General features: G+C 39.9%; 1 protein-coding gene across 1 annotated transcript; it reads right to left on the minus strand.

The window, feature by feature from the left end:
* Positions 1-395: 395 nt before the first annotated feature.
* Positions 396-5841, minus strand: SPINK6 (serine peptidase inhibitor Kazal type 6). Its single transcript, XM_044225667.1, has 3 exons — positions 5800-5841; positions 1766-1881; positions 396-441 (listed from the first exon to the last, which is right to left on the minus strand). The coding sequence occupies exons 1-3, from the start codon at positions 5839-5841 to the stop codon at positions 396-398; spliced, it is 204 nt and encodes a 67-aa protein (XP_044081602.1).
* Between the last annotated feature and the right edge of the window lie 9695 nt (positions 5842-15536).

Here is a 15536-nt window from a genome sequence, read left to right on the forward strand (position 1 = left end):
TTATAAACATAATGTATTGTCACATTGTTAAAAATCTCTCATCATCTATATGGCAACTCCAAAAACAGGAAAGGGGAAGGGATTTTCCCAAGATCCCACAACGACTGCTTGGTTGATTTAGATCTAAAAAACAAGTCTTTTTATCCAAGTTTGTGCCAGGTCAATTGTTCCATAATGTATCCGTGTATCTTCTTGATCTCAAATTAGAAACCCAAGCAATGCTTCTACAGAATTTACTTTAATGACAAGCAAATCCAGGGAAATTGATACATACTGAACTACCCAAGAGCCAGGCAGAGTAGAAGGCACATCTTTATAAATTTAAGTGATCCATTAGAGAAAAATAGAAATGAGAAAGGAGATGGCTGGAAGTCAGCACAAACATTGCACAAAATTCAGCATTTTCCTTGATGCTTTAGGTTGATTTTCCCACCACTTTTCCTATAAAAGAGAAAGACAAATGTATGCTCAGTGAATTATCATTAGTATTCATTACAAAGGTTGGAAAAAGCTTTGACAGTGCAAGGTCCCTGCAATCCTTTGATTCTACAGGTATCCACATTTATGATTTGGCAGAGGTTAATTAAATGTACTCAGATATGACATCTGGACAAATTATAGAAAACATGAATCTTAAACAAATTTCAGAGTTTTACCCAGGTTTGACATCCTGGTTTCAATTGTTCATTCTCTGAGAGGAAATACGCATACAACCAGAAAAGGTTAAAGTGACAGAGATAATGGCAAAGGGACTCCAGTGTCATAGTCCTCATGAGAAGATGTAAGAGGTTGAACCAGCTATTCAGCCATTTGGTACTTTATAGCAGGCCATGTGTTCAGTCCTCCTCAGCAGTAAGTGTCCATTAAATCAAATCTCTGTTTACCCTTCTGCCTTTCTTCTGGGAAAGTTTGGTGTTCATCAGATATGTTACATAAGCAAGTAGGCCCATATTAATGTATTAATTTCATTCTATGTGCCTGGCCCTGTTATTATTAATAGGGAGTTATATAATCCCTGTGTTTAGCCATTTTACAGCAAAGTTGAGTGAAATTAAGACATTCATGGAAGAAACTCTAATATCGGAAAATGAAGACCGTGGTGAGGAGGATGAGACTTTTTTCTCGCTAAAACAAGGGTTAAAATCCTTGGTTTTAGGGTAATCAACTAGACTAAAAGACTGCTTGATTGGATAAATTTTTATTGATTACAAACTGATCCCTTGGGAAGGTCACAGTTTAGTGTCTAAAATCTACAGCATCTGTTCTGTTTCTTACAAACGTGTAAATTCAATCAATACATAAGGTCTTTGACAGAATCTTCCTAGGATCCTAGTAAAGTTTGACTAGACTGCATTCTAAAGGATAATCTTTTCCTCTATTCTTTGATAAAGGGCTTTTTTTCAATGGCTCATTTTCATCAAAATAAAAGAGGAATGAGAGGGAGGAGCCTGGGTGGCTCAGAGTGTTAAACATCGGCCTTTTCAGCTCAGGTCTCCTAAGAAGTTCCTGAGAGGAGTCAGGCTCCTAGCTCAGCAGGGGATCTGCTTCTCCTCCCTTTGCCTCTCCCCCTGCTTGTTCTCTCTCTCTCTTAAATGAATAAATAAAAATCTTAAAAAAAAAAAAAAAAAGAGGAATGAATGGAAATTGGTACCTTAGTAACATGTAATTTGGTATAAAAGAAAATGTCTGGAAATAATACTTTTAGTGATGATAAATCTTCTCCCAGCTTTTTCATATTTCTGATTTTGATGAGTATGATACTTACACCATCGCCTTACAAAAGGCACATTTATTGCCGTACGTCTGGCCGTCAGAGCCACAGTGGGGGTTAGATTCCCGAGTGCAGTAGACCTTGGGATCCTGGAACTCACCACAGTCAATCTACCAACATAAGCATGGCGACATCAACATTAATGCATCCTAGTCTATGTGGACTGTCCCTCAGAAGAGAAACTTCGGGCAGCAGGCTTAAACACACACACACACACACACACACATGCCCTCTGGATGTAAAGTTTCCTGAAATAGAAACATAACTTTCCTTATCTGCTTGACCAGAACTTATTAAATGTAAATGAGACTTTTTCTTTGAGACGCAGGAAACCCATTTCTGTAGTTATGGCATTCAGGAGTAAGTTAATGATGGAAGGCAGACGCTTACTCCTTATATAAGGAGTGAGACAAGTGCTATAGGTATGATTTTTTGCTCCAACACCTAATTATTCAGAGAGTAGGTTTTCAACTTTAAATGCTGCTTGCTTTTTCTTTTCTTCCTTTCCTCCTCCCTCTCCCTTCCTCCCTTCCTTTCTTCCTTCCTCCTTCCCTCCCTCTCTCCCTCTCTTTCTTCCTTCCCTCTCTCTCTTCTTAATTTAACTCTAACAGCACTCCTTCTGCATTGCTATAAAGATACAGAAGATTCTTGCAAGGAGTTCCCATATGTTATCCGATGGCTTGTTAGTTTTCCCTGTTGGCTGAGACATCTATTTACTATCTTTTGAAAACAAAGGTCTAATGTTTTTATTATTAACTTACTCTGTCTGAGGGTCTATTTGTAGAATTCGAACTTTTGCATGTACTATAAAAACATAGTAACGGCTGCCTAAGCTGCTGTCTTTAGAAGGATGCTGAGGGTGCATCCAGCCTTGGTGAGCACACATGCTATGACTAATTAGTAATTATCATCACAGGTCCTGTAGAAGGGAAAGTAGCACCTATGCACTAATATTTCTCCTTAGTTTAGTGGTCTCTCAGGAGTAGACTGGAGTTTTAAGATTCTTTTCAATTCAGTGTCAGCTGAGTAAATACTTGGTGTGCGAATGACATTTGAGGCATTTTATCCCAGAGTACAGGCAATATGTGATAGGTAAACCTGAACTCCTCCAGATATCAGCTGTGTGGGATAAAGTAACATTTAAACATGAGCACAGAGACCACACTTTACTCCATCCCAGTTCCATTAAAACAACACTGGCTCGGGGCGCCTGGGTGGCTCAGTGGGTTAATCCTCTGCCTTCGGCTCGGGTCATGATCTCAGGGTCCTGGGATGGAGCCCCACATCGGGCTCTCTGCTCAGCAGGGGGCCTGCTTCCTCCTCTCTGCCTGTGTCTCTGCCTACTTGTGATCCCTGTCTGTCAAATAAATAAATAAAATCTTTAAAAAAAAACAACACTGGCTCATGTTAATGAACTGATTCACAATATTTAAACTACTCTTATATGGATTAGCTGAGTTGAGACTCACAATAACCCTGAAACATACAGTGAACGATGTTATATTTACTAGTTTATAGATGTGAATAGTGATCCTTGGGAAACGTATGTGGCTTATCAATGCCGCAAGGGCAGGTGTCATTGAAACCAGTGCTTGAACATATTCCTCCTCATTGCTGGTCTAGAATATCCCACAATCTATGATGGCTGATTTCCAACACATCCTCATTAGAGAAATAAAGATCAATGGTCACCATGCACTCTTGACTACACTTACAGTCACGACATGTAGACTTCATTAAAATACCTTATTAGAGACATGCATCGGCATAGGTGAGATGAATCATTTGTTCAAGATATTAGTAAATGATTATATATTGACAAAGTCCTCTGACAGTGCATGGAGAAAGCCTCAGCAAAAGAATCACACAGCTGAGTTTAAAAGTATTATCACATATATCAGGTTTAGGGCACCTGAGACTATTAAATATAGATTCTTGTTGAAATTTGGCACTTGTACTGTTGAGGTTAGGTGGTGTGGTACTTACCAGAGATCTTAGAGCCTGGCTGCGAGAAGATAGGCTTCTCATAGTTCCAGCTAAAGTTCTACTTTTCCCCACAGTTCTTCAAGATATCTCCTATCTCCCAGACAGTACTCTTTCCTTTAGGTCTCCAAACAGAAAAAAGGCTGGAAAATCTTTGGGGTCTTTTAAATCACAGGATAATTTTCCCAAAAGCTAATGTATTTTACACTTAAGTCATGGATGTACACATTTGCAGCTTTGTGCTTGAGTCAAGAAAGGACTGTAAACTCCAGAATCATCACTGATACTTTCATGTATTCCACAAAGAGCCAATGGGTAACTACTCTTTGGAGGACACAGTGCTGGGTGCTGGTGATACAGAGAGAAATCAGTTATAAGCACTGTCTCAATAAGCTCACTATCTCATCTGCATTAGGGAAGCAGAGAAGATGCAGGTAACTGGGGTGCCTGGGTGGCTCAGTTGGTTAAGCTGTCTGCCTTCAGCTCAAGTCATGATCCCAGGATCCTGGGATCGAGTCCTGCATCGGGCTCCCTGGTCAGCAGGGAGCCTGTTTCTCCCTCTGCCTGCTGCTCCTCCTGCATGTGCCCTCTTGCTCTCTCTTTCTCTCTGACAAATAAATAAATAAAATCTTCAAAAAAGAAGATGCAGATAGCCATAGCACAATATGTAATCGAGGCCACAGCGGGCCAGGCACAGGCAGTGTGGAAGCAGAGGACAGGGTATCTTGGTCAGTGAGGAAAAGAAAAAACAAAGTCTCTTACATGAGAGAGACACCTCCTTAAGGCACCTTTCCCTGTCAGCTGGCCCTCTGATCTTGCCATCCAGCCTCTTTTGCCCTTGAGAAAGCAGATATGAAAGAGGGAGTTGGGGATGGTTCATTGTTGAGAGTGTTTAGATGCCACTTCCCTCCTCAAGCCCACTTGTCCTTTCCTCTGCTCCCCTGGGAATGACTAGGCAGAATATAAGATTTCAACAATTAAAACCCAAACAGTCAAATGGCCTAGGAAGAGACTCCTTCACAACATAGACATACTTTGCATTCTCTCATTGTTCAGGCCTCCAGGGATCTCTGAAGGGAGATGAGGAATCCTGTTAGGGAATTTGTTCCGCCACATACTATTAACTAGCTGTGTCATCTTGGACAAAGTACTCAAAGCCTCAATTTGCTCACTAGAGACGTGGAAAAAAATAACACTTTCCATGCTTCATTCCGAGCATTGTTACGAAGATCAAAGGTGGTCATAGAAGAATTGCAGAAAGTCAGGGTAGAATATTTGAACAGTCCCGGGCAAGGAGTGTGGAAAATAAGCTTCCGATTATAGGCCTGCTTGAACTGTACCATCGAACTAGATGGTCTCTGAAGACCCTTCCACCTTGGATGGTTTAAGTTTGAGGAGTGACCTCTCTCAATAAAGTGGCTTAAATAAAGCTAAGTCCTTAGTTCTTCCACTGGGTGGGAGAAACAACAACTTATGCCCAAATGCCTCTTCTTCTATATCTTGAGGACCCTCTTCACTCAGTGTGTGTGAAATTTTAGCATGGTGACTGAGGACAGAAAAGGACCACTCTCTGAGAGCCCTGGAGGACAGGGAAGGTAAAGAATGCTTTTGCAGGGACAGCCAGAAATCCCTTCTGTGAGGCAAAGAGCAAGGCATGGGCCTAGCAGGGCTGGGACTAGAAAGAGGCCAGGGCTCTCACAACTGGAGGAGAAGTGGGCTAAGATTTCTGAATGTCTTGCCTTTCTTAGGCCTAAATTTCCTCTCCCCTTTTATGTTTTTATTTTAGACTTCTATACATGGCATCCAAACTAATGGCTTCTGGGTGGAGGTCAAAGCAGGTCTAAACTAAGGGGATGGTGTGATTGTGTTTTCCTCCTTGAAATTTTCCCCTGTGAGGGCTTTAGGACACCAAGGAGTGCTGAAATTCTCCCCTCCTCCAATTGTTTAGAATCCCCTACTGCTCTGTCATGTTGGGGACTGTCCTGTAGATGCAATTAGAGAGACCTGCCTCTGAATTTTGCTTCTTTCACTGACTAGCTCATTACCTTGTGCAAAAACTTGACTGCTGCAAGATTAACTTTCTTCATCTTTAACGGGGCTAGCCATGCCTATCTTGTGAGGTTATCTAGTGATAAATCCTTTGCAAACACTTTGTAAATCTCCAAGTATGTGTAAGATTGCTACTATGAATAGTAACAATGGAAATTATATCACAATCTATAATTTTTGGAGCCCGTTATTTATTATCCTATTTTAGTGAATTTTTCTGATGTTTTTACAATTGTTGTTGGGTTTAACAAGCACCTCCATTTATTTCCTGAGTTTAGCTTCTGAAGACCATGTCTAGGCATTTGGATGCCAGTGTTTGGTATCAGCCTGACCTCTTGTGGTTCTTTAAAGAACTGTGCCTTCTGAAATATTCTGGAATAGGAGGACACTTAGTACCCAAATTAGTGGGTTGTTGTATTTTTTTTTTTTTTTTTTTTGCTAATGGGGACTACCAAATTATTTAACTTGTCTGGAAAATGAGCTTGTACAGTAACTCAATCAACAAAGAGTCAGGATCATTGATATTTTAGTCTAGCACTTCAGTTCTACAAATAAAGCCAATGAAAATTTGCAAACACACACACAATCATACAAAAATACCCTAGAGTGTAGTACTTCACCTATTCTCCCCTTTACTAAAAAATGCTAGTTTAGGTGCCCCTAAATTACTGTTTTCATTATAGTACCTCTTTGCTTAAGAAGTGACGATAGTGAACACTAACATGTATTTATTTGCTCAGAAATTCACGCCGCTCAATATGCATTCACATGCCCTGCACAATGGCTTTCTGTTGCTGATCGGAAGTAGCATGGAGGGGCACCTGGATGATTCAGTGGTTACCTGTCAAACTCTTGATTTCAGCTCAGGTTGTGATCTCAGGGTTTTGAGATGGAGCCCGACACTGGACACCGTGGTAGGCGTGGAGACTGCTTAAGATTCACTCTCCCTCATAGAGGGTACATACCTCAATATCATCAAATCCATCTACGAAAAACCCACAGCGAATATCATTCTCAATGCGGAAAAACTGAGCTTTTCCCCTAAGGTCAGGAACACGGCAGGGATGTCCACTGTCACCACTGCTATTCAACATAGTACTAGAAGTCCTAGCCTCAGCCATCAGACAAAAAGAAATAAAAGGCATCTGAATTGGCAAAGAAGTAAAACTTTCACTCTTTGCCGATGATATGATACTTTATGTGGAAAACCCAAAAGACTCCACTCCAAATCTGCTAGAACTCATACATAGAATTCATAGAATTCAGTAAAGTGTCAGGATATAAAAATCAATGCACAGGGGTGCCTGGGTGGCTCAGTGGGTTAAAGCCTCTGCCTTCGGCTCGGGTCATGATCCCAGGGTCCTGGGATCGAGCCCCATGTCGGGCTCTCTGCTCCGCGGGGAGCCTGCTTCCTCCTCTGTCTCTCTCTGCCTGCTGCTTGTGATTTCTCTCTCTCTGTCAAATAAATAAAATCTTAAAAAAAAATCAATGCACAGAAATCAGTTGCATTTCTATACATCAAGAGCAATACAGAAGAAAGAGAAATTAAAGAGTCAGTTCCATTTACAATTGCACCCAAAGCCATAAGATACCTAAGAATAAACCTAACCAAAGAGGCAAAGAATCTGTACTCAGAAAACTATAAAGTACTCATGAAAGAAATTGAAGAAGACACAAAGAAATCGAGAAACATTCCATGCTCATGGATTGGAAGAACAAATATTGCGAAAATGTCTATGCTACCTAAAGCAATCTACATATTTAATGCAATCTCTATCAAAATACCATGAATTTTTTCCCAAAGAAATGGAACAAATAATCCTAAAATTTATATGGAACCAGAAAAGACCTCAAATAGCAAGAGGAATGTTGAAAAAGAAAACCAAAATTGGTGGCATCACAATTCCAGACTTCAAGCTCTATTACAAAGCTGTCATCATCAAGACAGTATGGTACTGGCACCAAAAAAAAAAAAAAAAAAAGACACATAGATCAATGGAACAGAATAGAGAGCACAGAAATAGACGCTCAACTCTATGGTCAACTAATCTTCGACAAAGCAGGAAAGAATGTCCAATGGAAAAAAGACAGTCTCTTCAACAAATGATGTTGGGAAAACTGGACAGCCACATGCAGAAGAATGAAACTGAACCATTTCCTTACACCACACAGACTCAAAATGGATGAAGGGCCTCAGTGTGAAACAAGAGTCCATCAAAATCCTTGAGGAGAACACAGGCAGCAACTTCTTCCACCTCAGCTGCCGCAACTTCTTCCTAGAAACATCGCCAAGGGCAAGGGAAGCAAGGGCAAAAATGAACTACTGGGACTTGAGCAAGATTAAAAGCCTTTGTGCAACAAAGGAAACAGTCAACAAGACCAAAAGACAACCCAAAGAATGGGAGAAGATATTTGCAAATGTCTTATCAGATAAAGGGCTAGTATCCAAAATCTATAAAGAACTTATCAAACTCAATACGCAATGAGCAAAGACCCTAATCATGAAAGGGGCAGAAGACATAAATGGTCATTCCAGCAAAGAAGACATCCAGATAGCCAACAGACACATGAAAAGTGCTCAACATCACTCAGCATCAGGGAAATACAAATCAAAACCACAATGAGATACCACTTCATACCAGTCAGAATGGCTAAAATTACAAGTCAGGAAACGACAGATGCTGGCAAGGATACTAAGAAAGGAGAAACCTCCTACATTGTTGGTGGGAATGCAAGCTGGTGCAGCCACTCTGGAAAACAGCATGGAGGTTCCTCAAAAAGTTGGAAATAGAGCTACCCTACGACCCAGCAATCACACTACTGCGTATTTACCCCAAAGATACAAAAGTAGTGATCTGAAGGGGCATGTGCACCCGATTGTTTACAGCAGCAATGTCCACAATAGCCAAACTATGGAAAGAACCTAAATGTCCATCAACAGATGAATGGATAAAGAAGATGTGGTATATATACCATATATATATAGAATATATAGAGAGAGATAGATAGATATACACACAACCACCAAAGAAATAAAATCTTGCCATTTGCAATAACGTGGATGGAACTAGAAGGTATTATGCTGAGTGAAATAAGTCAATCAGAGAAAGACAATTATCATATGATCTCTCTGATATGAGAAATTTGAGAGACAGGGTGGGGAGGGGGTTGTGGGGGAGTAGGGAAGGGAAAAATGAAACAAGATGGATCAAGAGGGAGATAAACCATAAGAGACTCTTAATCTCATGAAACAAACTGAGGGTTGCTGTGGGGTGGGAGAGTAGGGATAGGGTGACTGGGTGATGGACATTGGGGAGGGTATGGGCTATGGTGAGTGTTGTGAAATGTGTAAGCCTAATGACTCACAGACCTGTACCCCTGGGGCAAATAATATATTATATGTTAATAAAATAATGAAAAAAAAAAGAAAAAAAGATTCACTCTCCTTCTGCCCACATCCCCCCAATATTTTTTAAAAAAGAAAAGAAGACACATGGAGCCACATATGGTCACTCAACATAGAGTCAAGCGTCCTGAGGTGGTGACTACATAGTTTTACTGCTGTAAAGCTTGAATGAGGTAGGTCCTCTTTCTGAAGCTTGAGTTTTCCTATCTATAGTTAAAGTGTAGATGTTGGTTAACATGGCCAAGTTGTATTTAGGTATCCTGTCAGTATCTTGATTATAAGTTAACGCAAGTTAATTAGGAAAAATGAAGAGCCCCAAACATGTCTTAGCCATGGAGCATTATTTTACTAACTATACTATAATCTACCATGCCTTTATATTAAAATACTAATGAAAATAAACTTAGATATCTCAAAATTATTGTAAAAGAAAACCACTGACAATTATTTATTTTTGAGCAGTTTGTTATATTAATTCCAAACTGGAATATTAGTTTAAACAGCTCCTTAAGGGTATGGTTTCCAAATACCCAACCTGATAGAGAAATAAGAAAAAGAAAGAGAAAGCAGTGAATATTTTGACCAAAAAACTATCCTTGTTTGGAGATTATGTCTTTCAAGCATTTTCGTATTATATTATAATTTCTTTAATAAAGACTGATGATGGTAAATAGTAGTTTCATTTTTAATTATTGTTATTATATCTTAATTTTTATATTACTTAATGTTCCAACTTGGCAAATTTAAGAGTTGGCAGCTTATTAGTCACTTACATTTACAGGGAAAATTTTACAGGACTACAAATCCCTTAAGTCCAAGAACATGCTTTTTATTTAGTTTGAACATTCTTTTTGAAAGAATGTGAAGCTTTTACAAATCAATAGTTTAAACTGCTCACTCTAGTTTCCCCTCAGCTGTCCCATTATGGAGACACTTCCTGGCATGAGAGTATTGACTTTGGTGTTAGAGAAAACTCTCTCACTTTTGTACTGGCTGGATCAGACTTGAGCAGGCATGTTTCCAAGGATAGTTGCAACTTCTGCCTCTTGTTGGGACTGCCATCAGCCCTCCAGACACACAGAAGAGAAACATAGGCTTTGTGCCATTTGAAAGATGGGAGGCATTCTCCTGGCTCTTGATATTTGAGTGCAAAAGAGATAGCAGTCTTGGTCAGGCAGGCTTGGTTCATAAGAATCTAGATACCTAAGGCCAGAAAGGGGCTCTGGAGATCCTTGAATCCATATTTTCATTTTAGAAATGTGGAAATAGAGGCAAGGAGAAAGGAAGAGACACCCATTGGAACACACAGCCAGCAAAGATTCAAACAAGGACTCATCTGTACTATCTCCAGGGTGCTGGAGCATTCCAAAGTCAGTGCTTCCCAGCATCAGAGAATTACCTAGAATGTAGATTCAAAATTCCCCAGCTGCGTGATTATTACTCAGTAAGCCTGGCATGGTGCCTGGGGCTCTGCATATTGAGGAAGCAGCCCACAGAATCCTCAGGCAAGCAGACTCTATGACTTGGGTCCATCGAGGAACAGAACCAGTAAATAGCAGATAGTCAATGAACCCTAGGAAACACTAAATGTCCAATCTGAAATCCCAAGCTGAAGGAAGAAAAGGAACTTGTGTGTTAATGAGAAAACTGGGGTTAAATTCCATTTGTTTTAAATCTCTATATAATGGCTTTATCATATTTTACTACTTAGTGGAATATGGAATATTTGTTTGGATTTTATGTCCTTTCTCTGTTTGTTTTGACATATAACATAGACTAGGCTACCAAATACATTTAAACATAAGAATAAATCAATTTTAATATGTATAATTACATGTAGCAATACAAACACGTGTGCATGTACTGGGACACAAGTGCACATGTGTGCCCTCGTGTGCACATGCACACAAAACACTGATAGTTAATTCTAAGGTATTATTCATTGGGAGATGCATCTCAATTTCTAAGATGTTAAAATTTGAAAAAAAAAAGTCTTATGCAAGTGGTCTGTATACTATGGCTGGAAAATATTTTTCAGCTCCTTTGCAACCTCCAATTAGTTGGCAGTAGTGCCTGGGAAATTTTGATGCCAAAAGTTCCTTAGCACAATGAGGTTAACCAAGAACCAAGGCCAAAGTCAAGTAAACACGTTCGGTATAGACACAGGGGCAAGACTGGCAGAACAAACCCCACTTATTTGTGTTGTCTTTTAGTAGAATGAGAAAACTGGAGAAAAGGTGGTGAATTAATTTGGAAAAAAAGAATCAGCTAAATAAAGAAGATAACTTGTGCTTTTTCCAATTTTCAAGCCCAAGTGTATTTAAGCTTGAGTGAACCTGTTTGTATATCCTCAGCCCAAGACACTGAACAGGTTTGCTCTCTAAGCAAGAAGAGCCTCTGGCTTACTTTGTCCCGTAGAAGCCGCTCTTGATGGATCACTAAGCCAACTTCCTGTAGTTACCAAATGCTCCTACATAGTTTATATAACTTAAATCTAATTCTGTGAGGTGAATAATATTATTCCTTTTCTATAGTTGTGGAAATGACGGCTCAAAAAAGCTGAGTAACTCCCCCAAGATCACACAGTTTATCAGTGACCAAGCATTAACATTATCATAGATTTGCCTGATTTTTGTTTATACTCATTTCACTTTAACAAAATCTGAGAATGGGCATTTAGGCTCTTTAAAACTGAAAACAGTATACTCAAGTAGCTATTGTAGTTAAGAAAATGAATTACTTCTGATTTCTGCATTTGGGCCCCTTGTTCGTTGTTTTTGCTCTTTCACCCATAGGTGAACTTCTGTGCCAAATGCCACCCGGGTCTGAAGAACAGATAAAAATATACACTGACCTGTACTCCTTGACTGGAGACACCTGAAAAAAAAAAAAAGGCACAAAATCTAAACAATGTAGTCTTTGAATGTGCAAAAAGCAGGATTTGCAAAACACGACACCTCTCCCCTCCCACCCCGCCCCAATCTGGGAATGATACCTTTTCTCGGCTCTTGGTTGCCTGAACAAGTAAGTCATGGCGTGGGAGTTTTATTGATTACACTGTTCACTTCTCAGGGCACAGCAGAAACTTCTAAAGTGATGTAAGGACATGGGCCATGATGGGTAATATTTCTTGGCAGTTTGGGGAGAAGTTAGAGGAAATGGTTTAAAGATCTGGAGATTCATGTGATAGTCCTGGCTGAGTCACGAATTTACTATGGGAATGACCAGGTCATCTCTAGCTTTGCAATAGAGAAGTTGGGTTGGGAACTTTCCTCTCACTTTGGTGTTCAGGATTCAGCACATGCAGACCCTCCCCAAAGCTTTTGTCCCAGCCAGCTGGGGAAGACACTACATTTGTTGTTTGTTCTTTGAGCCCCAAAGTGCTCTTCTGCCCTTTATACTCAACCAGCTTTAAAGACTTGGCTCAAATACTGACTCGTAAAGACAAACTCTTTCTCTTTTCTGTGACTTATTTCTCCTGCTACATCTTTCTAAATTGCTGAAAGAGAAAAAAGTCCATAAATAGAGTCTTGGTTCTCTCCCTCCATCTTTAGGATTATGTATGTGATATTAAGTTGTGATTAATTAGCTCAGTGGTTTAAAATACTGATAATAAAAGTCTCGGGTTGAATTCTGGTATGAGCTGTTGAATCTTATCTGTTCATGACTGCGGAACATCTAGTGCCAACAACACTTCTCACGTGTAAGCCCAAGGGTGCTTTGATGACAGAATTGCATGGGTGCCATCCTTCTCTTGTGTTGGCTTGCACTTGAGGAAGAACACCTGGAAATATTTCAACTGCACTCTCTATTCAAGGGGAAAGGAGAGGGGCACCTGGGTGGCTCAGTGGGTTAAGCCTCTGCCTTCAGCTCAGGTCATGATCTCAGGGTCCTGGGATTGAGCCCTGCATCGGGCTCTCTGCTTGGCAGGGAGCCTGCTTCCTCCACTCTCTCTGCCTGCCTCTCTGCCTACTTGTGATCTCTGTCAAATAAATAAATAAATAAATAAATAAAATCTTAAAAAAAAGTGGGGGGGAGGGAAGGAGAGACAAGGCTTTTGAATTTAAAAGGAAGTTAATGAATATCTGCTGTAGTAATTCCCAAACTTACTGCAGCTATCTGGGTTATTACATGGGAGCTACATGTGTGGTGATCACAGCAGAATGTATACACTTGGTGAATCACTATGTTGTATACCTGAAACTAATGTAACACTCCGGGGTCAACTATAATTAAAAAAAAGAGGATTTCTGCACTAAAAAAAAAAATCACAATTACAACAACAACAACAAAATACAGATTCTTTGGACAATCACTCAAAAATTTCATTGTATAAGATCAAATAGGACCTGGGATGCCTGGGTGGCTCAGTTAGTTAAGCATCCCACTCTTAGTTTTGGCTCAGGTCATGATCTCAGGGTGATGAGGCTGAGACCCACCTAGGGCTCCACACTCAGTGGGGAGTTAAGGATCCTTGAGATTCTGGGGCGCCTGGGTGGCTCAGCAGGTTGAGCCGCTGCCTTCGGCTCAGGTCATGAACTCGGAGTCCTGGGATCGAGCCCCGCATCGGGCTCTCTGCTCAGCAGGGAGCCTGCTTCCTCCTCTCTCTCTGCCTGCCTCTCTGCCTGCTTGTGATCTCTCTCAATAAATCTCTCTCAAATAAATAAATAAAATCTTAAAAAAAAAAAAGGATCCTTGAGATTCTCTCCCTCTACCCACCCCTCCCACCCACCTGCTTTGCCTCATGCTCTCATGTACACACTCTCTAAATAAATAAATAAATAAATAATTTTTAAAAAAGAAAAGATCAAACAGGGCCTGGAAGCCTCTATTTCTATAACCAGATCAAGTGATTTTTATGAAAATACATCACTACAACTTTTAGTCATTTCTCCACTTTATAAATTTTTGATCGAAAGAGGAGGGATTTTGCCCAAAGTCCCATAGGTAAGAAATGTCAGGGCAGAAGCAGAATTAATATCTACAAAGTCCGAGTACAATTTAGTATTCTTATCATTAAACTTTAATAATGGCAATATTATAGATGTTTGTTGAGCTCGTACTATGTCCTACCCACTATGTTAAGTACTTTGCAGGCAATTTCTCATTTAAACTTCCCCATATAGGGCTAGTCCTTTTATACTTCCATTTTACAGACATGGAAAATGAAAGGCAAAAAGGTTATCTCACAGTTATAAAATGGAAATGACAGAACTTAACTTCTTTTCTCTTTGTCTCAACATTAAGGCTCTTGGGCACCGTGCCTTCCCCAATACTGATATGTCTGTGAAGGATCCTGTTTTGTATTAATATTTGGGATTGGTCAAGGAGATTTCATTAGAATATCCATTAGCTTTTATAAAGAGAAGCAGTAAGAGGATATCAGCTAATTTCTAAGACTATATTTGCAAGTAAAATATGATGTTTTTATTTTATTTATTTGTTTGTTTAGTTGAGAGACAGAGAGAGAGAGTGCACACAAGTGCATGAGTGGGGTTGGGTGGGGGTGGGAAGGACAGAGGGAGAGGGTGAGAGAGAATCTAAGCATGCAGAGCTTGATCTCATGATGGTGAGATCATAACCTGAGCTGAAATCAAGAGTTGGATACTTAACTGACTGGGCCACCCAGGGGCACCTTAATGGTATTTTATTTTAATGTTAGTTATAGATCTATTTTTTATGGCACCTCAGCAGCTGACTGAACCACTCATTCAAGTTACTTGATTTTAGCAGTCAAACTTATTCTACAATATCACTGAAAACCTTTCTCCAATTTTAAAAAAGATATTTCCAATTGTATTTGTTATGTAAAGAGAACTATTTCCCAACAAACAATGGAAAATTCTTGTTTTTACATGTTCAGCCATTTATAATCTCTGACAGCTGGAAAATTCAACTACTTTTGTCACAAGTGCTGTATCTTGACGTGGAAGTTCCCAGGACACAATCTCATTTCTGGCATTCTACAAATGAGAGATCTTGAAATGCTGCGCTGTTTCTCCAGGTGACACAGGTCATTAGTGGAAGAGGTGGGCCTAGGTGCTAGGTCTAGAGTCTCTAGCCTGGGCTTTGTCCACTGCAACAGCAAAGAGTAGAACAATAAAGGAAAGAAATAGGTACAGTGTACCTGTTCATTCAAATGACGCTGTGATGAAAAACAATTGAACTGTAATTATCCTTTTAAACAATGAATGGATAGAATATATGACTCTGTTCACTAAAGTGGCCGAAGATATTCCCCTGCTTGAAGAATTCACCACCAGTATATATGTTTCAGCATTTTAAGATTCCATAGCTTTCCTGAAGCATTCGCTGAGTTGCCTTTTT

Source organism: Neovison vison, chromosome 1, assembly GCF_020171115.1.
Source record: "Neovison vison isolate M4711 chromosome 1, ASM_NN_V1, whole genome shotgun sequence".
NCBI classification, from domain to species: domain Eukaryota; kingdom Metazoa; phylum Chordata; class Mammalia; order Carnivora; family Mustelidae; genus Neogale; species Neogale vison.

What these genes read in the sequence shown, in the direction of transcription:
- SPINK6 (XM_044225667.1), bottom strand. Translation starts at nt 5,841, where the DNA reads ATGAAGAAAGTTAATCTTGCAGCAGTCAAGTTTTTGCACAAG. An exon ending in CAGTCAAGTTTTTGCACAAG is followed by an intron (nt 1,882 to 5,799) that starts GTAATGAGCTAG and finishes TTATGTTGGTAG; the next exon opens with ATTGACTGTGGTGAGTTCCA. An exon ending in GCCTTTTGTAAGGCGATGGT is followed by an intron (nt 442 to 1,765) that starts GTAAGTATCATA and finishes TCTCTTTTATAG; the next exon opens with GAAAAGTGGTGGGAAAATCA.